General features: G+C 46.8%; 1 protein-coding gene across 24 annotated transcripts in view; it reads left to right on the forward strand.

Annotated features, from left to right (window-relative positions):
* The window catches only part of NRXN2 (neurexin 2), a 303,692-nt gene that overhangs the window by 87,584 nt on the left and 191,155 nt on the right, over positions 1-24,953 (forward strand). For 13 of the 24 annotated variants that reach the window (XM_081842385.1, XM_081842384.1, XM_081842390.1 and 10 more), the window contains 2 exons: positions 17,860-18,161; positions 21,569-21,613. In XM_081842385.1, coding sequence (XP_081698511.1) covers positions 17,860-18,161; positions 21,569-21,613 — 347 coding nt within the window. Of the gene's footprint in view, positions 1-4,813; positions 4,908-17,859; positions 18,162-21,568; positions 21,614-24,953 lie in introns of those variants that run through there. The other 11 variants (XM_081842386.1, XM_081842391.1, XM_081842388.1 and 8 more) reach the window with 3 other exon arrangements.

The raw sequence follows: 24,953 nt of genomic DNA on the forward strand, positions 1-24,953 counted from the left end.
TTACAAAAATATAAAAGAGAAAAAGAAAAGAAGAACAAAAAATACAAAATACACACAAAAAGAAATAAAAATAATATAAAAACAATTTAGAAAAAAAAACCACGTCATCCTTTCCATATCTTAACTTTCATTTACTTTTTTCCCTGACCTCCTCGCACCTCCCTTTTTTGTATTCTAGTTCAATTAGTAATTTCAGCAAATCCTTTCCATTTTTTCTTTTATCTTGATAATTCATCTTAATATATTATAACTTTGCATTTTCACCTAATAACACTCAATTTTCAATTAAATAATTTATCTTAAAAAACCTAACCTGTTAATTAAGTCAGCAAATCCTTCCATCTTTCACTACTATATTCTGTCATTCAATTTGCCTTAATTTATTTTAACCTTATCTTACCATAAAATACCTTAAAGCTTAAAACTTAATACTTATTTGTACATAACTCCATATTATTTCTACTAAAGCCAAATAGTTTCCTTCCAACGTTTTTCCTAATATTCATTAATTTTACACTAATTTCCAAAATAAAACTTTAAAAATTTTCTTCCAATCTTCATCCAGCATCTCTTTTTCCTGGTCTCGGGTTATGTCAGTCCTTATTGTCCTTTTCTTCTGGTCCATCAACCTGGTAATCTTATGTCCGAGGCTCTTAAGTCTCTTCCATGTCCCTTCTGCAGATCTTCTTCTTGTTTATACTTGCACTTTACCTTCTCTTTTGTTGATCTCTTTCTTAGTTTCTTTCCTTTCTCATTGAAGAGTAGATCTCGGGGATGTTCCAACTCGAAAATGTCTCCATCTTTCCTCAGGAAATCAGCCCATTCCTCATAGTTCCATTCCCCACAGTCAACAGCGTAGTCCAGAGGGTATTTAAAGACATGCTTCAAGGACCCTCCAAACTTAAGGGCCCCCACAACTCCAGATCCCCCCTGGCCCACTCCAGGTTCAACCTTCAACAACAACGACTTATTGCCCCTGTGGGGCCTCAGGCTTCTCCATTTGTATTGCTTGAAGTTCAACAACAATTCCTCCCCTATCTTCTGCATTTGCACTTGCTCCATCAAATCAGGTTCTTAAGTTGGCTCCTGAGTAATTCCTGTATAAATATTCACTGTTTGTCCAAAATTTTTAATTGCAACAGTCATCAAATCCATCTTCTCATGCAACTGTTCTAATAGGGCGCTCATCTTGCAAAGAGCAAGCACCAAAGTTTCTTCCAGACACATTTTTGTTCAAGGTCACAGTCTGTTCCCAGGATCCTAATCACCACAGCTGGAAAAACCCCAGATCGACTCCAGCAACAATTTAACAAACTCCCTCTAGAGGAGGCAGTTTCTATTTGTATCCATCTTAAAAGCAAATCCAACAAAAGAAAGTTACTTTCACTTTTCGAATTTTTAGTTCCTTTTAAATGCAAAGGGCAACATTGAAGATAATTTGTATCTCTTCTTTAGCTATCTGTCAAAAGATGTTTCTTTCACGGTCAATGAACTTCGCCAAAAGTCTCTGTCTCTGACACCCCGTTCCCAGGTTTGAGACGGTGGAAATTTATCATTCTTTACTCTCTCTCCTGCAGGTATAAACAGTCAAATTTCCCCTCTTTACTCCTGCTTCAAAGAGGGGTTTGGATGGTTAAAACAGGAGGAATTTTAGATCCTTATGAACAGCTTTTCAGACTTTAGCTTGCACAATTTTTGCTTCGAATTATTTACAAAAACGGAAGGCGGACTTCCTGTTTAGAACCTTCCCGCTTGAATGCCAAATTAAAATGTTTCTTAGCCCAATTTTCCGTTCTACTCACGGGTACTTGTTTTAGAGTCCAATTGTCCACAGGAAAAAGTCAGCGCTCTCCGGCAACGGCTGTGCAGCTTCACTCCGTAAAAATAGCGGTCGATTCAAGACACCGTGCCACTCACCCCCACATCACTTCGGACCCCCCAAAAAGGGGTTTCCTTGCGTGTAGGGGGGGCGCTCCTGGTGTCAGCCGAATCCCACGTTCCCAGGCTTCCTCCGCCTGGGATTTTTAAGGGGTCTCCGCCTTCGCCGCCACGGCAAGACCCGATTTTCGTGGAGCGGGTTCCTCTGAATCAGAGGAATTCCGCCATTGCCGATGGCGCTAACCCGGAAGTCCCGAAGATGCCAGTATTTGAACCCAGGACCTTCTCTGCCTGCAAAGCAAGTGCTTGGCTACTGAGCTATGTGGACATGATAGAAGCCCTGCTCCCCCATCCCAGATGAGAGCGAGCGGCACTCTGCTCATGTTCAGAAGTACTCAAATGTTTTGCGAAGTTGTGGCACCGAAAGGAGGCCACACCTGAGGCAGGTGATAATGGAAACAAGATCTGTCTGGTACATGCACGAGAACTTTTCGCTTGCAAACATCACCTTCGATTACACCTTGCAGACCTGGAACAAGCGGTTAAATTGACAGGATTTGAAAGGGACCTCCTGCTTTCCTGCCTAGGGGAATTCCTGTCGAAAACAGAATTTTGATAATTGTAAATAAGCAGTTGCGTCTGGAGGTCACTGGCTCTATGTTCCCCCCTCCCATACCGAATTGAATTTACTTTATTACGGTCACAGACCAGCATAAGCAAAACATCTAAATAAATAGCATAACAGTATCTCTAAGTGGATGGTTATTAAAATACATGGGAGCAAGAACCAAACGTAGATTAAAACATATACACAGAATACTTGATTAAACATAGGTAATGGATGAGTAAAAACTGATAAAGAAATTAAAAGAGATCGGTTAAAAACAGCTATATGGGGTGGGGCTTCAGAAGTGCGGATCTAACAATATGGGCCTTCAATTTAGGACTGATTTGTAGCATAGATCATTGTTCGACGAATATCTATCATGGCAGCGCAAAATCTGGCGACTAAATATGTGAATTCTGGGCTTTCGTCCTGTAGCAATAGGGAGATGTGGTGTTGTTCTGAATGCCCAGGGAACTTATATAGGATAGGCTGGAAAAACCTGGCTTGAATGTCTGTGTAATACTGGCAGTGAAGAAGGGCATGCTCCGTTGTTTCCTGCTGCCCAGAGCCACACGGACATTTCCTCTCGTCATATGGTATCTTCCTATAACGGCCTTCCTGAACTGCTGAAGGGATGGTCTGACAACAGGCCAAAGTGAAAGCCCTTCGTTGTTTTGGTATTTCAAGATTAGCTAGGTATGGCATCCTCCCATACCATTTCCTCCCTCCCCTCTGTTACAGATAGAAAAAATATATGTATATTTCTTTCCTTAAATAAGGGCCCTTTAGCAGTTCAAGTCCAGGTGACCCTCTTAGCTCTCACTCCCAAGAAACACCCCCCCCCCAGCACTGGATGAGTCAGCCCCGTGAGACTCATGGCTTCTCTCTGGAAGACTGTGGATGTGTCATCCCCCAAACCTAGACCCACTCAAAGTGCACGTGGAGAATTATGAATGGGATGTTGCCTCTGTGTGTTTATTTTAGCTTTCATTCTTTATGACCTGCTTTTAAGAATAATTACTCCCTGAAGCAGCTTACAAAGGGGGGGGGGGAGGAATCGCCAGTACCACAATGATACAATGCAGATTAAAAATAAATCAAATCAAAGACCAAAACAACAGCGGGTTGTTGGAAACCAAAGGAGGCGGCCATAAAAGACAGTTAAAAAAACAAAAACAAAACACTATCAGAAAATGCCTGAAGGAAGAAGCGGGAAGAGAGGGAGCTTGGCAGACTTCCCTTGGGAAGAGGCGTGGACACCTTTGCCCAGTGGCCCTTAAGGTTACCTGGCATCAAACTTTTGCGCGGGGGAGGGGGTGGAATGCCCAAAATTAGCAGCTGCCTCCTTATTGCACCTGAGGGGAAGCTGCTAGAAGTTTCCACACCCTTCAAGAAAGCGGGTGGGGAAGTCTGGTAGGGAAATATCAACTCTGCACTGTTTGCTGGATCAGTCCTGAAGACATTCCTCTGAGTCTTCTCTTCCTGGCGGCTTTTTGTTTCCATATTTTGCCTCAGGCTTGAGGGTGTGGCCTTTGGGGTGTTTTCTTCCTTCTCCTTCCTGGTTAATTAGTTTCTTCCCAAGCACTGGGAAGTTTTTGAGTGTCTTCTGTGATTTCCCGCTCTTTCTTCTTTGTGGTTTCTCCTTCAGTTTTTCCTCCTCAGTGCCTTCTCTCTTTCCTCCGTGTGTATGTATGTATTGGGCACTGGAGGGGAAGATTAACGCCCCCCCCCCCATGGTTCTTTGGCCAGCGTTATTTCCCCCTCTGCTTTTCCTCAGCGGGAGTGAGACAGCGTTGGCACATCCTGCCAACAGACTGGCTGGTCAGGAGTGCCCTTTTATAGCAGTCCTGCCCTCCCACTCTGCACACATCTTGGGCCTTAGGCCTAATGGTTCAGCCCTCTTTGTTGCCCCGGGTCCATCTCCGCAAGTCAGTTAACCCTTCCTCACGTGGTTCGGTTGCTTGCCTTTCTGCTGGCCTAGTTAAATGGGCTGCTAGTCAAGATGGCTGCTTCTCTCCCCATTTTGTTGGCGGTGCTGTGGTGTGAGTGAGGGGAAGAGCATGCCTGGTGGGCCTTTGGCGAGGACGCCATTTCCTCTCCTGTGTTTGTTGACCTTGCAGGAAAACGGCTGCTTTTTAAGAATTTGGCGGCCATTCATTCCCCCTTGTCAGTCTGCTCCCAGTTTGGCAGCTCCCTTTCTCTCCTCATAGCAGATCTGCCTTTTTTCACCACTTGGACTTTCTCCTGTTCCTAACCCCTCAGCAGAGGCAGTTATGAGGCTGTGTGTGGTCTGCTTCCCATAGTGTGGCCACTAAATGCCCATTCTCAGCCCACTTGCCAGGAATGCCACTTGTTCTTCATCCTTTGAATTCCTGCACAGCTGTGGAATTGGGTGAGAGATCCCCAGATAGACCTTGTGGAGGTAAATTCCTAGGCTGCCAAGCATTTTCAGTAGTCTAAGCATGTGCCAGAGAAAAGAAAAGTTTGCTTGCTTTCACCTGGCCACAAAAAACAAACAAACAAACAAAAAAGCACAAGGAAGAAGGAAAACAACCCAGCAGGTAAATCTAGCCTGGCCTTTGCTGAAGAGGACCAGAAGGGCAAGTATGAAACTCCTTGCGAAGGATGATGCCTGTTTCATCCCCAAGAGGAACGTGGTTTCTTGTGAGCGGGGCTGCTTCTGTCAAAGTACTCAGAAGCCTGGAGAAATTGTTCAGTCATCTGCTAGCGCCTTGAGTGAACAGGCTGTATACTGTGAGGCTGCTGATAAAAACTGGGAGAATTACTTTAGGAGTAGATGGGTGCTTGTAATTCTCGACCAGGGGCTTTTGGGGGGAATGACGCTAAAAAGTGACTTTAACTGCAGTGCTACAGAGATGATACAAAGCCACCTGAACTGATCAAAACCCAGAACAGGGACAACTTTGGACTTAGAAGATGCAGCCTCTACTGCGCAAAACCCCAGAAGCTGTTGCAGCAGCCATTTTGGAAGGGGGAAGTTCAGTCCTCCTGTCTCCGCAAGAGCAGCACTGCAAGAGCAGCACGGAAGGAGAGGTCAGGGCAGCTATTTCTGAAGCAGCTAAAAAGGCCTACTCTGTCAGACTGCCTGCAGAAGACCTGGGAACATTTATGGCATCTGAAGAATTTGACCACCTGGGGGGACCCAATGCAAGGGCTATTTAAAAGAAGAAGAAGAAAAAACCCAGGGCATTTTGCTGTTGCATGTCGTGCCCTGAAGGTGCAAAAAGTGACCACAGCATTAGATAGCCAGTTCAGCCAGTTTTTTTCCTTAGACTTCATGTTTTGTAAAAGACTCTGACCTTCCCCAGAGAGCAGCTACATGTGAGGCAACTGCCAATTTCAAAATGGATTCAGGAGCGGCTGTCACAGTTGTTTTGGAGGGGATCCGCAGAGGATTCCACACACTTCTACCCCATGGTCTGCATAAGGCAGAAACTGCTCTATGCACCCAAAGGTGGGGTGTGAGCACCCAACACTTCCATGGATGTTTCATCATACCATCAAGCTCTCTGGCTAATCTCAGTTGTGGAGCAGATGCCCTGGTGGGGTTATTGAAAATGGCTAGAGAAACACGGAAGAAATACTGTGGGGACATTTCACACCAGGGGGTGTCTTCCGTGGGTATTGTTTTAAGGTCAAACAATCCAACGGGTAATCAGGGCCATCCCAAGATATTTTGCTGCCTGAGGTAAGAACAATAAATGGTCTCTTCCCCCTGCCATCAGGCAAGGACATTTTGGTACTTGAGGCAGAAAATCCCACAATCTTCCCCTCCAACAATACATATACATTAAATTAGCAATTTTATGCCCTTTCATGACACCCTAAATCATCCTGCTTGACGTTAGGGGGTCAGTCGTGTGGGCACAAGCCAACCTATCTGACTTCAGTTGTGCATGCTTTATCCAAAAGTAGGTTCTATTGAGTTCAGTGAAAATGACAGCTCCATCCCATGTAGTTTGGCAGGCTTCCCTTCTTAGTCTCAGAGGAAGGAGGCACCCATGACAGTGGTCCCAGCTCTGGTTCTCCAAACCCTACCACTCTGGCATCCTGCCTGCTTACCTGCTAGCCTCAGGGCTTGGTGGGCACCTGCCCAACAAACTGCATCAGGCTCAGAGTCAGGAGCTCAGTCTGGCTCCTTCAATGGCAGACATGTAGCTTTCTGGACTCTTGCCTGGTCACTGCTAGGCTCTGGGGTCATGTCAACCGTATGGATTTCTTTAATTGCAGGGTGTGTGTGTTTTTTTGTTTTAACTTAATGGTGGTGTGTGTGTGTGGCTACTAGCATCATTAGGTGGTCTGGTTTCAAGATCCACTTGACTTGGTTGTACCTGGAGGGCAGAAGTTCCCTGCATCTCCTTTTCCTCTTGGAGTTTCTTGACTTGATTAGAGGTCCTCTATCTATGCTTTCCTTGGCACCAAGCAAAGCCCACCCCATGCCTGCTCTGCTGTCCCTTTAGAAATCAAGCTTTCCCCCAGGCCTTTTGAATATCTCTCAGCATTTTTAAATGGTGGTTTTGAAAAGCCCTTGTGACTTTCCCTATTGCTGTTCTTACTGATACTGTAGTCTTGTTTAAGTGTGTTTCTTGCTTAATAATATTGCATTATTATTGTTGTTGTTGTTATTTTGTAAATTTCACTGGAATAGTTGAATAAGGATGATCTCATAATGTTGTAATGAATAATTAAGGGAAGGCCTTTTCCTCTGAAGCGATGCCCAGAGGCAAAGGGGGAACCTGGAGGCAGGCAGCCCTTTGCCTGGGGCTGCCAGCAGAGCCTGAGTGCCCACCACCCTAGCTGGGCTTGCCTGTGCACTGGGTGGGTGGTGGGGCTGCCGCGAGTTGCAGGAGGTCAGTTCAGGCCTCAGAGAGCCTGTATTGGACAGGGCTCTGCTGCACAGACCTGCCAGTAGGTGTGGGGAGACCGTCTTGTGAACTCCCCAGCCAACTTGCGGACAGTGCTTCTTGCTCTGGTGGAGCGGCTTTCTTGCTCGCAGGGCTGGTTGGAGGAAAGCAGGGAAGAAGAGGGCAGAATTGATGGCTGGGCTGAATATTTTGCTCATTCACTGCTGCAGGCCCTGAGGAGAGGGAGAGAGAAACAGCAAATTTGTTCCATTTAAAATGTTCTGCTCCACACGTCCACCTTGAGGTACAAGACTCGTGCCTGGGCCAGAGACGGTTTGCATTGCTCTGCAGAGACAAAAACATATTCTTACGGTAAAAGCATGAAGCTCAGAGCAGGAAACGTGTTTGGAGCTGCCAGGCATCCGTGTCAGGAAGAGAGAAAGAGAGAGAGGGGACATTTGGCCTGTGCTTGGATCATAGGAAGCTGTCCTGTGTACCAAGAGCCAGGCCACTGGTCCATTCAGCCCAGTATTGCCCTCACTGGCTGACAGTGGCTCTCCAGGGTTTGAGGCAGGGAGCACATCTTTAGAGGTTATCCAGATAATCAGCAGGCGCCTATGGATCCTTTCTTTCCCCTTTTCACAGCAGGGCTGTCTTTTAAAATCACCCTCCAACCCCTTAAGATCTTACCTGTGGAAATTCCCCAGATGTATGTGGATGGATGAACTGTAGTTATTCAGTGAGGGAGAGGATGCTCAGAGGCACCTTTATGATTATTATGTCACATATTTCATGAACCTTGGCTCAGAGTAAGTCCTGAATGCTACCCTTATTCCAAACTAATGACTTGAGAATTAATTACTACTGTATATGTCAAAGGGCAATGGACCATTTTATGTTCTCTCAGAAAGTTGACACCTGCTCCTCCTCCCTAACCCTTTGTCCTCTTCCCCTCTCTTGTGGGACATTGAAAGGGATGTCCCAGGCAGGTAGGTAGAACACACAAACAGCAACACATACCACTCCCCCACCCCCAATAAACAGAACACAAAACCAGAAGTAAAATATTTGATTGTCATATTCTCTTTAATGCCTAAGAGAAGAAGTACATCTTCGTATGTTGCAAAAATGATGTTAATGTTGGCAGCAGGTGGAGCTCACTGAGGAGAACATCCCTGCCCCTCCCAAATTCTCTCTGAAGCTGCTACTTGAGTTTCAAAAGAAGCTCCCTCTGTCACGTGCAGAGGCTTGTCTTGAAAAGCAAGTAGCAACCTCAGAGAGGAATTCTTTTGTCCGAGCAATGATGACAGGAAGAGAAAAAGTTAAAATCACCCCCATAGCTCCAAGGCTGCTCAGACTTCCCCCAATAAACCCATCTTTGAATCTGAATATTAATTTACTGACAGGCCCAGGTTCTGCCTTCCTTGCTCCTTTCCTGCTTGGTAGATGGAAGGATCTCTTTCACACTGCTGTGACACACCCACTTCCCAATCTGAATTGTTGGGATGTAAGAGGCTACAAACCAGGCTACTCAATAAGGACTTATCCTCACTTCATCTTGTCCCACTAATTCTGCTTCCCTCCTTAAAAAACACACCATTCTTTGGTGCTTAATCGGCCAATTCAGGTTTCCCCCAGATTACCATTTTGTTTTGCTGAAGAGCAGGTTTTCCCTTGGAAAGGAGCAGTGCAAGGGGAAATCTGCTCTGACCTATGCTTTCTAGGCATGGCCCAAGTGGGATGACCCCCAAGTCAATACAAATAATGTCACATCGGGTTCTGAGCTAAAATTAAGATCTTGGCAAAGTTTCATTTCGTAGCAAGAGACCTCAGGGCTAAAGCCTGCATGCATCACCCTCATTGTGGAACTGTGGAGACAGATTGTATTCTGCATATGTTCAGAGGCACTGTCTTTTTCTATGGTGTTTACTTCCAAGTAGACATCACCTTGGCCTTCTCCGTGCCTTCCAGATTTCTTCTGAAATCTTCTCTTTCCTTAATGTCCAACCTACCTGTACAAACATCACCCATAGCAAATAGTTTCAGAGGGCACAAATCCTGCATAGTATAGGATCAGAGAGGTTAGCCTCACAAATCGAGGTGCTTTGCAGTGGAGCGGAGCTTGTGTGGGAGGTGCAATCCCCCAATAGTGTCTCATACCAAATGTACATGAACTGTGAAAAAGACTCTATGAATTGAAAGAGGAGACACTATATGTACCTTTCTTTGCTTCTTTGTTTGTTTTGTGTCACAAAAAACTTCAGTCTTGATAAGTGAGTAAACAAAGAAACAAACAAATAAAGCTGCATGCCCCTGGCCCCTCATTGTGGGAGATCTCAGGTTGTCCCTTTAAACCAGTCATTAGGCCATTCATTTTTACACACCCAGCTCCACTGCTTCTGCTGTCTTCTTCCCCAGCCCATCTTGTTTTTTCCTCCTGTCTGTTGCTTCCCTCCTCCTCCTCCTCCTCCTCCTGCAGCCCGTCCTGGGGTTTGTGTGTCTGTGTCTTTTGAATTGAGCCAGGAAGGTCAGCATTTGGGGCGCGGATGGAATTTAGAGGGATGGCGGCAACCCAAGGTCACTGAGCTGGGGAAGAGAAAAGTGCTTACGGTAGCGAGTTGGGAGCCAACCGGAGTAAGGGCTGCCGCCTCGGGTTAGCAGCAAATTAATAGCATCCCCAACTCCAGCCGGGCTGGAACGGACCTGGGGACAGTTTATCTCATGCCAGGACAGCCCCCCTGACCCAGCAGTTTTGAAGCTCCTCTATTGGGGAGGAGAGAAGGGAAGGGAGCTGTTTCCTCTTCTGATGCACCAAAGGGACTGGCAGGACCCCTCTGTTCAGGGGCCTTTTTTATTGGAAGGGGCTTCTGAAAGGCCACCCCACCACAAAGAACTCAAGGCAGTTGTGGGATAGAGACAAAGGGGCATTTAACAGGGTGTCAGAGCCCTACTTTAAAGAGGAGAGTGCCTCTGGGAATATACCAAGATCCTCCCTCTCTCCACAAAAGAGCCATGACCATGATATTGCATCTGGGAATGAGGAGCACCCTGGTCTATAGGATCAAAGCAGAGTGGCTATTTAGACCTTGTAAGCACAACAGCTTCTCTTGACCACGCCTGCTTCTTCAACACATACAGTAGATCTTGCAGACATAATGCTAAGCCCCTGCATATATTTTTTTCTGTTTCCCAAGTTAGATGTGCAGCCCAGCTCAAAACTTCCTCCCCCTATGTATAGACTCTACAAAGGTTAAGGAGAAGGGCTGTAGCTCAGTAGGTAGAGCATTTGCTTGCATGCTGAAGGTCCCAGGTTCAATCCCTGCTGGCATCTCCAGGTAGGACTGGGAGTTGTTCCCTACTTGAAACCCTGGGGAGCTGCTGCCAGTCAGTGTAGACAGTGCTGAGCTAGATGGACCAATGCTTCCTATACAGTCATACCTCGTGTTGCATTAGGTTCATGTTGCGTCTTTTCGGCTTGCGAACATGGCAAACCACTCATGCACGGGCAGAAGTGTTCTACCCGCTTCGTGCATGTGCAGAAGCGTTCTGCACACTTTGCACTTGCGCAGAAGTGCTCTATTGCGCTCCGCGCTTGCGCAGAAGCACTGCTCTAGTTGCAGACTTTTTGGGATGTGAACAGCACCCCGGAACGGATCATGTCCGCAACTAGAGGTACCACTGTATTTCTATTTTATGCATCATATATAAAACTAAATTCATTTTGACTTTCTTACAGGGATTAAAAGGGTCAAGAAGGGGCAAATTATGTGATACAGAGTTCATTGCTAAATTCTGCTGTTCTGCTGTTCGTCATGCAATACTGAGAACAGCACTCATTTTCTGAGTATGTATTTAGCATACTTAGTAGAACAGCCTTCATCAACCTGTTGCCCTCAAGATGTCTTAGGCTACAACTCCAGCCAGCACTGATGGGAATTGTAGTCCAAATGGAAAGCACCAGGTTGGTGAAGGCTGTGCTAGAATCTGCAGCAGTTCTGACCCAGGTTTTATTTGTGGCTCAAGCGATACCTCTCTCTCCCTCTCTCAAAGCTCTGCACAAGCCAGACGTGCTCTGGCAGCCTTGAAAGGGTCTGGCAGGCCTCCGCTTGAGTACTTCTTTCATACTAAAGTTGTTGTGATAAAACCATCCTCTGCAGCGACCACTTCTCTGCGTTTTCCAGAGTCCCTGCAGAATTTTACAGGTAGCAGTTAACAATCTGCAAAACTTTGTTGTATTTTACTGTTCCTGCAATAACACTAATGTAGAAGCGTGATTATGGGTAGTAATAAATAAATGTTGCCATGTTAAAGATATTAAGAAAAGAAAAACATTTAAAAGAAAAGAATGTGCTAACTCAGTAAGTTCAAGGCTGCTTTTTGTTCGTGTGCTTTGGTCTGTGGATGTGCAGAAGCCCACAAACTGTGGCAGACCTTGGTAACCAACTTTTCTTTTCTATTAGTCAGCTATAGGTGATGTTTTAAGAATTCCAGGGAATACGTTCCATTTGATTTTTATGGTACTGCTGAATGCCTGTCCAAGCCCTTTGGCTAAGCATTATAAACTTGATTCGATTTTGAAACTAATCTGTGAAATCCAACACCACCATGATTCTGCTGCAAGAGTATTATTTGAATTTTAAAAACGGATTTCTGTTTCACCAGACTGAAAAACAGCAGTAATGATGCAGATGAAGTTTGTATATCAATAAATCAGGTTTTATCTAGTTAAAAGAACACATTGGTTGTTTTTTTAAAGTTTTGATCGTGATTCATCTTATGGCTGTTGTCCATTTCTTCCCTTAACATTTTTAAGGCTAATCTCTTAAACAATTTTCTAGTTTTCTTACATTTCCCTGCATTGCAGGGGATTGAACAAGATGAACCTTGGAATCCCTTTAAATTCTATGATTCTACGATTCTGTTATTCTAGTTCAGTATTCAAAATGTGGGGAAAGCTGCTGGGCGGCAGGGGCTAACCTGTCTTCTATTTTACCTCCTTGTCCAAAAATGTTTCTTACAAAATTGAAGAAGATATTACAGAGTCCCCCCACCCACCTGAGAATTCCTGTGGCAACTTCCCATGGCAGTGCTTTTGTGGCGTAGATTTCATAAGCTACAGTCTACTTTTCAGTGTTTTCTATTGAACCTCTCTGTCCATAAATTTTGGTAAAGCTATATTATGGGGTTTTTTAATTAATATTTTGGATGCATGACGAAAAACTAGATTTTTGGTGTATAAGATCCTTCATTTACATTTTTTGCAATGAGTGATGGTCTCTATTAAGATGTGAGATGGGGTGGGAATCTGTGATCTAATTAAAATGGTTTCTGACTTCCATCTATTTTACAAACTTGAATATTGATTCTTCATCACCTCTTCTAATATTGGAGTCCTGTGTATGCATTTGCATGGGAGTAAACCTTTCTGAATTCGATGGGACTGACTTCTGAATGAGTGTGCATAGGATCATCAGGTTGTAAAACTCATTGAACATTTGCTTATGAAAAGTTTTTCCACCAGCTGTAATGCAGCTTAATGACAAGCTGCTGCTCAATGATCTTACAAAGAGCAAATTACCCTTTCAGAATGCTTGCTCTGTTCCTTTGAAGTGTTGAGCTGCTAGCCTGAGCTAGGAGCCCCATCCAGAGATTCCTAGCTTCTTTCTTTTATTCTGATCTGCAAGTCTTTCTAGTCAGAGGTCAGGCTAAGCAAACACTTGCCAGTTCCAACCTTGCAGACTGCTTGGCTGCACTGTGAGGGACTGAATAGCAAAAGCATCAAGCTAAGCTCAGCTGCCTGCCCTCCCAGCCCCTGGTTTTTGTCTGGCATCCCTGCTCGCTCTTATTAGCAAAAATAAGACCACTGGCCTGCCCCAGCCTCAAATCCCCCAAAGCAACTTGCTCTGGTTTTTTGCATCTCGTTGTTGTTGTTGTTGTTGTTGTTGTTGTTGTTGTTGTTGTAATTCTATACCCAGCCACCTGGAATTTGTGCATCTCACTCCGACAGGAGTAAAATTCAGTGCAGGCTCCCTGGGTTTTCCCCAGACATTTTGCTGATTTCCCTGGGAAATTCCCAACAACTTTAGGTGAGGGTGTTTGTTTGCACAGGGCTTTTGACAGAATTCTCCTCCCCAGGATGACTGTGGAGGCAGAGAGGGTGAAGAGGTTTGTCATTTGGGAATCTTTGCTGATTTCAGCTAGAGTCTTTAACCCAACACTGCTCTTATTGCATTCTTCTTCTTCTTCTTCTTCTTCTTCTTCTTCTTCTTCTTCTTCTTCTTCTTCCAGACCTAATATTGTGCCACCATCTGGGGGCAGGACCAACCTGAGTGAGCATAGAGTGTCAATTAAGATCCTGTTCCTCCCCTGGCACACCCCAGCTCTGCCCTATTTGGCCTTTGACATCATTCCAATGTGGCCATTACAGCACACTGGCCCTACCTGGGTGCAATGCCAGCTGGCAGATTTCTGGCATACCAGCACCTCTTCAAACTCTGCTAGTGCAAAGGGATGGAGCAGAGATTCCATCTGAGTCCAGAAGGCAGAACTCAAGGAAAAGATGGCGCTTTGACTGTGAGGCCATCTCTTGATCTATCTCTCTCCTCTCGACAAGTAGGGCCTCCCACAGACTTTTGGCACTGTGCATCCCAGCTTTGTATTTAAACACTCGCTTGCTGAGCAGGAATTCCTCCAGGTGAGTGAGCAGGCTGCTGGAGGAAGGCTACAGTGGGAGAATGAGAAGGCTAGAGTGAAATACCCATTATCTAGAGATCTCTTGGGTAGTGTTGGTTTCTTTAGAAGCCATTTTCTACTGCTCTTTCCTGGTGGAAAAGTGATGGCTAATTGCTGTTGCCCCACAGAAGGAAAAATGCAGGTGTCCACCATTTCTGTGTAGCTGTGATTGCAGGGTCATGTGTCAGTTGAAAAGCAAAAGCGGGAGCTCATGACCTTCTTAACTTGGATCTTTTGTAAGCGTTCTAAAAATTACTTTGCTAATGCCAATAATACAGATAAAGCCAATCACTATTATACTTCTGGGGGAAGACCGTGGTTGCACCAGCCTGCAGGGTTGTTATACACATTTTGCTACAGGGAGGGAGAGTAGTGTATGACAACCTTGAAGTGTAGTACAATGTATGTATGTATGTATGTATGTATGTATGTATGTATTTGTCTACTACAGTATCATAGAAATATATTTACAACAATAGAAAAGCATAATACCATACAGTAAAATCGTAACAAATTGAAAACAAGTATAAAGCAAAAGAATTAAAAACTAACGTCAGTAGACCATTGTGGGGGATGTACTCTTAATTGCCCGCAATAGGCCTGGCGGAATAGAAAAGTTCTCAGCAGGTATTTAAAAGTTGACACAGAAGGCTCCTGTTATTTTGACATGTTGAAGGGTTTTTTTTTGTTTTGTTTTTGTTTTAGGGAGGGGGATGAAATGAGGAGCTGTGAAGTTGAATGTAAAGGAAATACAATTACTTAAGGGCTCGAGAGACTGAAAGGCACCCAGGAGAGTTTCAGCAATGAGTGGGAAGACATTGTCCTTTTGCAGAGTAGATCTGGCATACAGACAAAAGAGGAACCGAAGACCTGGGGTGCTTCTAGGAGACCTGCTTATCAAGCCCCTGTCCTGGTTTGTTTGTGTGGAGGTTATGCAACTCAGTGTCAACATCAATCGTTACCCCTTGCTTCTAGAGCATTTTCCTGTCACTTCCCTTACTGTAAAAGGGCACTTTTTCCTTTTTTTAAAAGTGGATTTGTTGTTCCAGAGCACTTTTGATGTGCTGTAATCACACATACTGAAATTTGCTGGCAAGCAATTGAATCCCTCATGCAAAATCGCAACACTGGAAGCAAGCCTGGAAGGCAGGTTTCCCAGGATCCATTCACATCACCACCTGTGCCTTCCCACTGCTAGTTTTTGAACCTACATTCACACCATCTGAGCCACAGCCCATTTTGATCCTGTCATTTCTTGACAAATACTACATATTGATGCATTTTTCTCAAACCAGCTTCCATCTGACTAGATAAATCAAGCCGCATTCATTTCATACTCAAGTATGGTGTGAGCATTCGAGCCAGCTGTCACACATGCGCAGAAAGAGTGTGCATGTGCAGATAACAGCTTCATGAATAGGAGTTGGTGTTTGTGTGTGTTTGCACTAGCAGGGCAACTAAAAAGGTCATGCATGTTGGGTGGAGACATCCTTGCCCCCTTGCTGATGTGAACCACACTGGCTTGAAACTTCGCTGTGGGGGAGGGGGATATGAATGTGCCCCCAAAGTGCATGTCTAGCCAGGCTTTGTGACTCCTCAGTCACCATAGAATCATAGAATTGTAGAGTTGGAAGAGGTCCTGAGGGTTATCTAGTCCAACCCCCTGCAATGCAGGACTTCTTTGCCCCACCTGGGGCTCGAACCCTCGATCCTGAGATTAAGAGTCTCATCATCTACCGACTGAGCTATCTGGCTTCTCTTAGAGTAACACAAAATGGTAGATACTAGTTACATGGGTGTATTTCCTTATTTGGAGTATTAATCCCCCGCTTCGAAATATTGCTACTGAGATCCATGTACTCGGTAAAGGTGGCAAAGCAGTGCCTTGGACCCCACACTGGTGTTTGTACACTCATATATGTACCCGTTCTCTCTCTCATTCTCTCTTTTTATTTCTTTCTCTTCATGTCCAACCCACCAAGGGCTCAGCTGTCCTTCCTTGTTTCAGCCACAGCCCTCAAGTGCTGCAGGCTCCCAGCTTGGGCCATTTTTAATGCAGTAACAATTTGAGGGATAAGATAAAAAAGGAGAAACCCTGACACACACCCATCTCCTGTCTCTCTCTCTCCACCCCCCCTCCACCCCTCCATTTTCTCTTTCCCTTCTTCCTTCTTAAATAAACCCGCCTGGGCTTCAGGAGCAAATGACTTTCAGTGACACAATGATTGTGGGGCTGAAGGGAGCGGGAAAGACAGCAGAAATTGTTTCCCAGGCGCCAAAGGATGGCAAGTTAATTGGCAGGTGTCATGGGGAGAAGAGGGACATTTACTCTGTGCATAAGGGGTGGGGGTGAGAAAGCATGAAGTGGGGGGTGTTACTAATTTCAGTTGGAAGGCAGTGAAATCGCAGCTTTCTCATGCGCACACCCCAGTCAGAACTGAGTAAGTGTTTTTTTTTGGGGGGGGGGAGAGAAGAGGCGTCCGGAGCGCAAGCCTTAGCTGTGGGCACAGCTGGCTTCAGGAAGGGTGGGGCAGGGGCTGCTTGACTCTCCAAAGATGCAAAGAAGGGTTTATTTTGAGCATGGGAGTGGGGAGCTCTGTAAAACTCTGGTAACTCAGTTATACCTGCTACTGTCATCCTCATCCGAATTTTATTATGGTTGCTGTTGGATGCCCTGTGGCTAAAGTGGGAACATTTGAAGGCACCCCCTTTTTGAAGGACTATCTCTACCCAGATTAAAGATAACGAGCCCTTAGAGAGAGTGAGGGAGGCTAGAAAGGCCCCCTCACTAAATCTTGTTCCCCACTACAATGACACAGATTGCATTTCTGTTTAAATTTACCGCAATTATTTCTACATTTGCATCTACGCCTATAGATTAGCATATCCAAATATGTGTTATCATTTATGGTGGTGGGTATGTAAGTAGCTACCCTAAATCAAAATATTTGGTCGGGAGCGGGGAGAGAGCCCTTGGGAAAGTCCAGACGAACATACCAAGAAGAAAATTGTTGTGTTGTTTTTGTTTTTGAAGTTGTGGGTGCTGCAGGGGGAAGAGGGAAGTTATTCCAATGCCCTTGCTGTGGTCTCAGCACAAAAGGTGGTGGTGGGGCTCTCCTACGACTGTTATTTTATTTAAACCACACACACACACACACACACACACACACACGTGGTGTAATGGTTTTCAGTAATGGCAAATAGGAGTAGGACCAGAGCTTAAGTCCTCACTCATCCATGAAGCTCATTGGGTGACCTTGGGCCAGTCACTCATTCCCTCAGCCCAGCCTACCTCTCAGGGTTGTTCTGCGAATAAAATGGGGGCAAGGAAAGAACCATGTATATGCCACTTTCAGCTCATTGGAGGAAAGATGGGATGTAAATGCACCAGGAGTAATTTGCATGATCCTAAAAGCATTTGGGTTTGCTGCTATCCATCAGCTTTTCCAACTGAATTTTAAGAATAAATCACTCTCAGGCTTGAAGTATGCAGGAAAAGCCACAGCATCTGCCAGGTTTTTTAATCTGCAAGCATCGTCTGCACAGGCCTCCCCCTGTCTGTCAGTCTCCTAATGCCAGTGGCCCAGCGGTTTCACTGTTGCATTCTGTGCAGTGCACTGAAAGGGCTGCATGTGCAAGGAGAGGAGCTGTTGCTGTAGCAGGAAGCCCTGAGGGTGAGCTGCGGGAGGCTGTTCTTGCATCCATCGTGTGCACAGTGCCACTCACTCTCTGCCCCTGGCACCCTCTCTCTCGGTCTCTCCTCCTCCTCCCCTGCAGGGAAAGAAGAGTTTGTGGCGACGTTCAAGGGGAACGAGTTCTTCTGCTATGACCTGTCCCACAACCCCATCCAGAGCAGCACCGACGAGATCACCCTCTCCTTCCGCACCCTGCAGCGCAACGGCCTGATGCTCCACACTGGCAAGTCAGCGGACTACGTCAACCTGTCGCTCAAGAGTGGCGCTGTCTGGCTGGTCATCAACCTGGGCTCGGGGGCGTTTGAGGCACTGGTGGAGCCCGTCAATGGCAAGTTCAATGACAACAATTGGCACGACATCCGCGTAACCAGGAACCTGCGCCAGGTGAGCTGCTGCTGCTGCTACCTGCGTGGCTTCATGCTGAGGGAGGTGGGCAGGTGTGTGCGTGGGATAGAGGCCCTGGGCCCTAAAATGCAGCATACTCTCTGGGGTGAGAACAGCACTTTGGGTTGTTCTAGCCAAGACACCATAAGCCAGACACCAGCAAGAGGACGGGTCTGGAGTCTAATCCCTCCTTTCCGCAAGAGATTGAGTTATCCCTTTTTTGGGGGAGGGCGTGGGAATTGTGCAGAGGAGGGGCTCACCAGGGTGGTTCACAGATTATTATAATAAAGAACTCCTCCCATCAGGCTTACAATTTTAAAAATATGACATGGAAGGAAAGGGGTCTGGAAGGGTGGGGAGCAAATTCAGGCACTGTTTCTTAGTTTACAGAGCTTCTCAGGCTGCTCTCTGGGGCTAGCTTGGCCTCCTCCTTGCCATGATGTTCTTCCTGGGAGGTGGGGAGACCAGCCCCTTGGCTGATGGCAGAGGGTAGTGCTCTGTAGGGGCAAGGCTTAGGATGAAGCTGAGTGAGTATCTTGGAGCCAGGGGGGCTGGGCTAAGCTGGGCCCTTCCTAAAGGACCAAATGGACCAAATAGCCCCCTCACCCAGTTCTGTATGAGGCTGAGCACACTGTTTTGGTTCAAAAGCCATTCTTGTTCCTCTACACATACCAGAGCTGGAGTACCAAGGACACCTCTCATTTTTAGGAGGTTGTCCTTCCCAAAACCACTCCTCTTCTTCCATCTTGCCCCCTCTCTGCACAGCTGTTCCCACTTCTGGCCACCTTCCTTTGCAGCAAGGATCTTCTGGCGGGTGAAGGGGAAAATTTGGTGCCTTCCCTCCATTGCCACGGCTACGACCTACACGCAGTCCGGCAACTCACTACCTTTTTCACCTCTGGAGCAATGTGGTGCCTGCTGCTGTGGCATAGTTGACCCCAAAGGGATACGAGGAAAGCCTTGCCCTGTGCCTCTGTTATGAGCTGTCTTGAGTGGATCCAAACCACACCTCCCATTCAGCTCTCTCCTGCCAGCAATGGGTTCCTTGGCATGGAGCCATAGCCTGGTATGTGACAACATGTTCTTGATTTAAAACATGCTAATGCACGGACAGGGAACCGGTTTCAGGCCAAGGACTGCAACATGACCACCACTGGCATGTGGCCCCCAGAAGCAAAAAAGGGTAGAGCAACAGATGGTGACCTTTACCTTTGTACATTAGGCCATGTTCCAGCCATGAAAAAGTCAGAGCCCTCCTTTATTCCCTCCTTTCCTCTACCCAGTCAAGCAAGAGGCAATATCAAAGGAAATATTTCAACCAGGCAAAAGCACTCAGAGAAGGAGAACTAGGGCAATGAGGGGTGTGGCCTGGAGAGAATCTTGAGGGCCAGATTATGAGGCTTGGAGGGCCACATTTGACCCTTGGGCCTGAAGATCCCCAGCCCTGTTATAACAAGTTGGTGGCTGTGCAGTACCTTAAGGGGAGAACAAGTCAGTCTAGTTGAGCTCTGTTTGCTTGCGCTGCAGAGCTGATTTATGAAAGGTCAAAAATGAATCTGCTTCTCCCCCCGCCCCCTCCTCTGCTTGGTGTCTGGACCACAGGATGGTATTCCCATTTCCCATCTTGGCATTGTTCTATTTACAGGGTGTTGCTTTGCTGGCTGGATTTTGGGTGTTTCCCATGATTGGACAGTATGTTGAATATGGAGGGTTCTATTTGGGCTGGAAGACTGGTGCGGGAAGGAGAAAGCGGAGTCTTGTTCTGTGAATCCTAAGGGGCAACAAGTTATAAGGGGTCCTGTCCCCGCCTCTTGTTCTCCACCCTTCAGCCTGGAGAAGGGTGGGAAGAGGCGGGGACAAGCTAGCAGCTAAAAAAGAAATGTTGGGATTTGCATGAATGTGGAGAAACGGTGGAAAGGGACACGGTGTGTCTGGATGTGAGTACAAGCGGACTTCTTGATTTCTGAAACTGAGGGGGCAGTGAATGCAATACTCATGCAAATGTCCAAGTTGCAAACACCCACAAAAACACCCACCTCATTTCAACATGTATTATGGCCACTCAGTGGTGAGTGAAGGACACCCTGTAGTGGGCTCAGAAACACTCTCAATCATTTCACATGTTCCAGAATGGTGGTGCTGGAAAACAGAGTGAACTCCAGCTCAAGCCAGGCTGTGGAAAGCAAGATGTGGGAGAGACTGGATGGTGGTGGCAGTGGAGACCTAATGGGATGGGAGGGGAGGGGGCTTTTCTTTGGTGGAGCTGTTAAAGCAACCTGAAAGCCGGGGGTGTCCTGTCTGAGCAGGGGGGAGAAGAAGAGTGCTTCTGAATAGGAGTAGGGGCCTTTCCACTGCTCTGTAGGCTGCCTGCGAGGGCATGCCTGCTTCCCAGCTGGTCGGGAGAGAACTGACGAAGGTTGTCCATGGGGTTCCTGGCTTTGGAGCAATAAGCCAGTGCACAGAGGCTACGGGAGGGCTTTGAATCTGCCCCCTTTGCTGTCTTTGGATTCACAGAACAGGGACCCCTCCCTCATTCTTTGACAGCTCCTGCTCTCTCTGTCTTTCTCTCTATCTGTCTGCTAATCCTCTTGATGGATTTCTTGTCTCCTTTTTTTTGCAAAGAAAGCATCGACTCAGCCTTGGTTTATGCCTGGGGAAGGGCATTCTCTCTCCCCCATGGCATCTCTGGCTGCTCTCTTTCCTAAGAAGCACTTGGACCCTTAGGCCCCCCCAGACGCCCCCATCACCACCACACCACAGACACACAGGCCATCATGAGTGGGTCACGCCCAGCTGGGCCCACTGCCCTCTTCTTCCCCTCCTGCCCCTTCTCCCCTCTCCAAACTGGCCGCCTAGGAACTACTAATACTGCTAACATGGGCCGTGCTGTGTTCCTCCATCCTTCCACTCCCCCTCACCCTCACCCTCCCACCCCCCAAACCACCTTGTTAGAGATTGCCTTGGCAAATTTCGTTGTTGTGTGTTACTAACACGCTTCTGGGGTGGCGGGACAGAGCGGGGTGGGGGGAGATTCAACTTCTCAGCCGGAGAAACCGGAACTAACCTTTGTGCCATCCACGGAATGTCGGTTGTTTCTTTTCCTTTTCCAGTCTTTCATTTTGTTCTGTTCTTTCCTTACTAACCAAGGCCTAGGACGTTCTGGGGGTTTGGGGGTGAGTGTGGGGTGGTGAGGCTGGTCTCTCAAGCGGCGGGGAAGGGTTGTGTGGTTTAGTGTCTTTTATTTTGTTGGTCACAGGAACTGGGGGGGATTTATTTCTCTTTTTTTATTAAAAAAAAAATCTCCCTTGAAGTTTCATGGTTGGTCATTTTTTTCCCTGTTTATCCCCCTCCCCCTCTCGTTGTTTTGGTTTTTCGTTTTTTCGTTGTTGTTTTTTTAATGCATACAGCACGCAGGAATTGGACACGCTATGGTAAACAAACTGCATTACCTGGTAGATATCAGTCTAATTGTCTAATCATTTGGTTTGCCGTGGGTTTTACCTCTCTCCCTCCCTCCCTTATTTTTTTAATTCATTAATTGGGTTTTGAAAATTATTGTTGTTTTGGGGGAAAAAAATTAAAACACACTAGAACATGCACACACAGAGAGAGTTTAATTTTAGAAATTATTTCCCCCAAAGAAGGTGACTTGCATTGGTATGAATTTAACAAGCAGCCGAAGAGCCACTGGCTGACTTGGAGTCTGGAAGTCGCTTCAGGCCCAAAGGTTGGCACATAATGCTAGGTGGCCAAAAGAAGCTTCAAATTGCCTGCAATCAAAATTATTTATTTATCCCATTTTCTAATACATGCTGCCTTTCCTCCAAGCAGGTTAAGGCACTGTACATGGCCCTCCAACCCACATTTTATCCTCACAAGATGCCTGTAAAGTAGGTTAGGCTGATAGATAATCTTGAACTTGGGTTTCATTGGTTCTTGTTCAACACTCTTAACATATCCAAACTGAATTGTCAGAAAGCCTTGTTTGAGAGAATCCCTGCCCTGTCTCAGAGCACAGTCAATCAACCTGCCTTGCAAATATGCCTGTAAAAGTTACTAGCCTCCCTTTCTGTTAACTAGCCTGCTGGGGACTGGCAGGGGAGGGTGTCAGGCATTTCTCGGCCTGCTTGCTCTCTGTTCTGGGCACAAAGGAGTGGGATAAGAAGATGCTCTTTCTCTGCTCCTCCCCTCCACCTGCTCTGCCAGCCAGAGAGCCCTTTGCCACTCACTGATTTACAAACAGTTCCTGCTTGCCTGTCACCACCACTGCCAGACAGGGTAGTGCAAGGTAGGCATAAAAGAAGAGTGGGGTGGAGGGTGCACAAAGCCACTGGCTAGCAAGAGAAGGCAAGTTCCACTTCCCCACTGGGCAAAAAAACCTCAGAGCCTCCAAGAAGGCAGGGAAAACACCCCCAGTCAATGATGTCTGCTTGCCATCTGGGGTATAAGTATAGGCCTCGAGCAGCGCTCTTCCCCAACCTGCGGGGGGTGGGATCCAGATGTTACTAGGCTCCAGCTTCCATGCCAGCTCCCGGGGCTGCTGTGAGTTGCAGCCCAACAAAACAGCAAGTGGAGGCCACCAGGTCCACCCCCCAGATTGGCATCTTCATGGAGGGCTAGATGTCTCTCTCCAGCCTTCCTCCTCTGTAAGTACTTTGAGCATTCCTCCCACCCCTCAAATTTGCAGATGTGCAGGAAACTTGCTCTCTTAACACCCCCCCTGCCATTACCAACTCAAAACAAATGAACAAAAAAAATTTGTGAGCACTTTAAAAACATTTTATTTTATGACTTTACTTTTTACCCTTCCCCTCCCTATCCCCCCCCAAAAAAAAATCCATGGAAAACACCATCCCATGAAGCAACTTCTGTGCGCTGTTACACCTGCGCTGTGACCCCAGCTGCCCCCCAGGGAAGGACAGCAACGGGCAGCCAGCAGGGTGGAGGTTGGAGTATTGGAGGGGAGGGACACTTTGATATGGGGTGGAGGAACAGGAAGGTGAGCTTATAGGGAAATACGAAAGGAGTTTCCCTTGTGCTGTGGCGTGGCACGGGGGCAGGGGGCAGAGGTTGGAGGGCTGAAGTTCCCCTCCTGAGTTAGGAGAACCCTGCCCGTGGGTAATTGGACTACAATTGCTTCCCCCTTTGAGTACCCTCCCTTTGGGTGGCTTGAAAGGGTCTGCCCTGTGATGGGCTTGGGCCTGTCAAGGTAGTGCTTGACCACACTGGCTGCCCTGGATCTTGTTCCCCTCCCCTGGGGTCCTGCTGCCGGCCCTCCATACTGCATGGCATGCTAGGATTGCTTTGGGCATGTAGCTTCTGTGTCCAGTTTTTATTTTCAGAGCATTTCTCTGGGGCTGAAACTAACACTCTGTGTCACACACTGTCCACCCACCCCTTTCCTTTACCCTTCCTCCTCCTCCTCCTCCTCCTCCTCCACCTCCACCTCCACCTCCACCTCCACCTCCTCCTGCCCTTCTCCCACACTCTACCAGTCCCACCCCTCTTTCTGCCCTGCATGGCGTGCCAACTTCACAACTTGGCCATTTCAAACAGGAGCACTGTAAGGTTACAATGGGGTTGCTGGGGGAGAAGCTGTGCTGAATCCAGGCGCATAGGTGTGGACATGTGTGTGCATGGTGAGAGGGACTATGAGCAGGCAGGCATCTGAGACAGTCTCTTCCTGCTTAGTGTTTAGGGTGTGTGAGTCTTGTGTGCATCAGCCCCACAGTTTAGGCATTAACTGTCCCCCTGCCCCACCCAGTTTGTCTTGAATCCTGGATGCAGGCTTAAGAACATCAGAGCAACTTATTATGCTGCTGGATCAGACCAAAGGCCTTACTAGTCCAGCATCCTGCTTCAGTGGCAACCAGGTGCCTCTGGGGGTGTCCACAAGCAGGGCTTGAAGTTCATAACCTGCTCCTGCTGTTGCTTCCCAGCTACTGGCACTGAGGTGTAGACTGTCTTTAAATGTGGAAGTTCTCTCACCTCACACATTCCCACCCCCCTTTGAAAAATATTTTTCCTGGCACAAAAGCATTTTGAAGTTGGAGATGGAGAAAAGGCGGAATCCTATGAGCACGAGGCCCCTCCAGATGTTGCTAGACTACATTTCCCATCATTCCTGGGCATTGGCCATGCTGGCTGCAGAGGCTGATGGGAATTGTAGTCCACCAATACCCCACTCTGCAGAGCTGTGCCTGTGTCTTCCATTGTGTAAAAGGTACTTCTGAAGAAGGGTTGTATCCAGTGATCGTTCTACCCAGAGTAGACCCACTGAAAACATTGGCCAGTGACTAACTGAGATCCATTAATTCCAGTGAATCTGATCTCTGTATAATTTACAGTTGGATATAACTTCAGGCCTGTTCAGCAGGGAAGATGCACACACCAAATGCTGGACCAGCCAGGCACTTGTTATTGTGCTCTCATGTGCATTTGGTATTTCACACATCAGAAGGTCTTAGGAGCGCAACTCCTGTGAACATGGCCCTGAGGATGTTTCTCTCTGTGTTTTCGTGTGTGTGTACCCAAGCACTACAAATTGTATACCAGTGTCACATTTTTTGGAGTACTCCAGCTCATTGATGACTAAAAGAAGTTGTGGGTCTGTGAAGGGATCTTTGATCCCTTAGTCCATCTGTCCAAGCACTCCTACAGAAATGCAGCGTCTAAGGATGCTTGAAACGAAGCTGGTTAAAGCCATTTGAAAATTGTCTGTGTTTGTAGTAAGGACATGTGTGAGTCATATGTGAGAATTGCAGGCTCTTCTTTGAGTCCTGCTGATGGGAG

The sequence above is a fragment of the Podarcis erhardii genome (genome assembly GCF_964252035.2).
Source record: "Podarcis erhardii genome assembly, chromosome: 15".
Taxonomy (NCBI): Eukaryota; Metazoa; Chordata; class Lepidosauria; order Squamata; family Lacertidae; genus Podarcis; species Podarcis erhardii.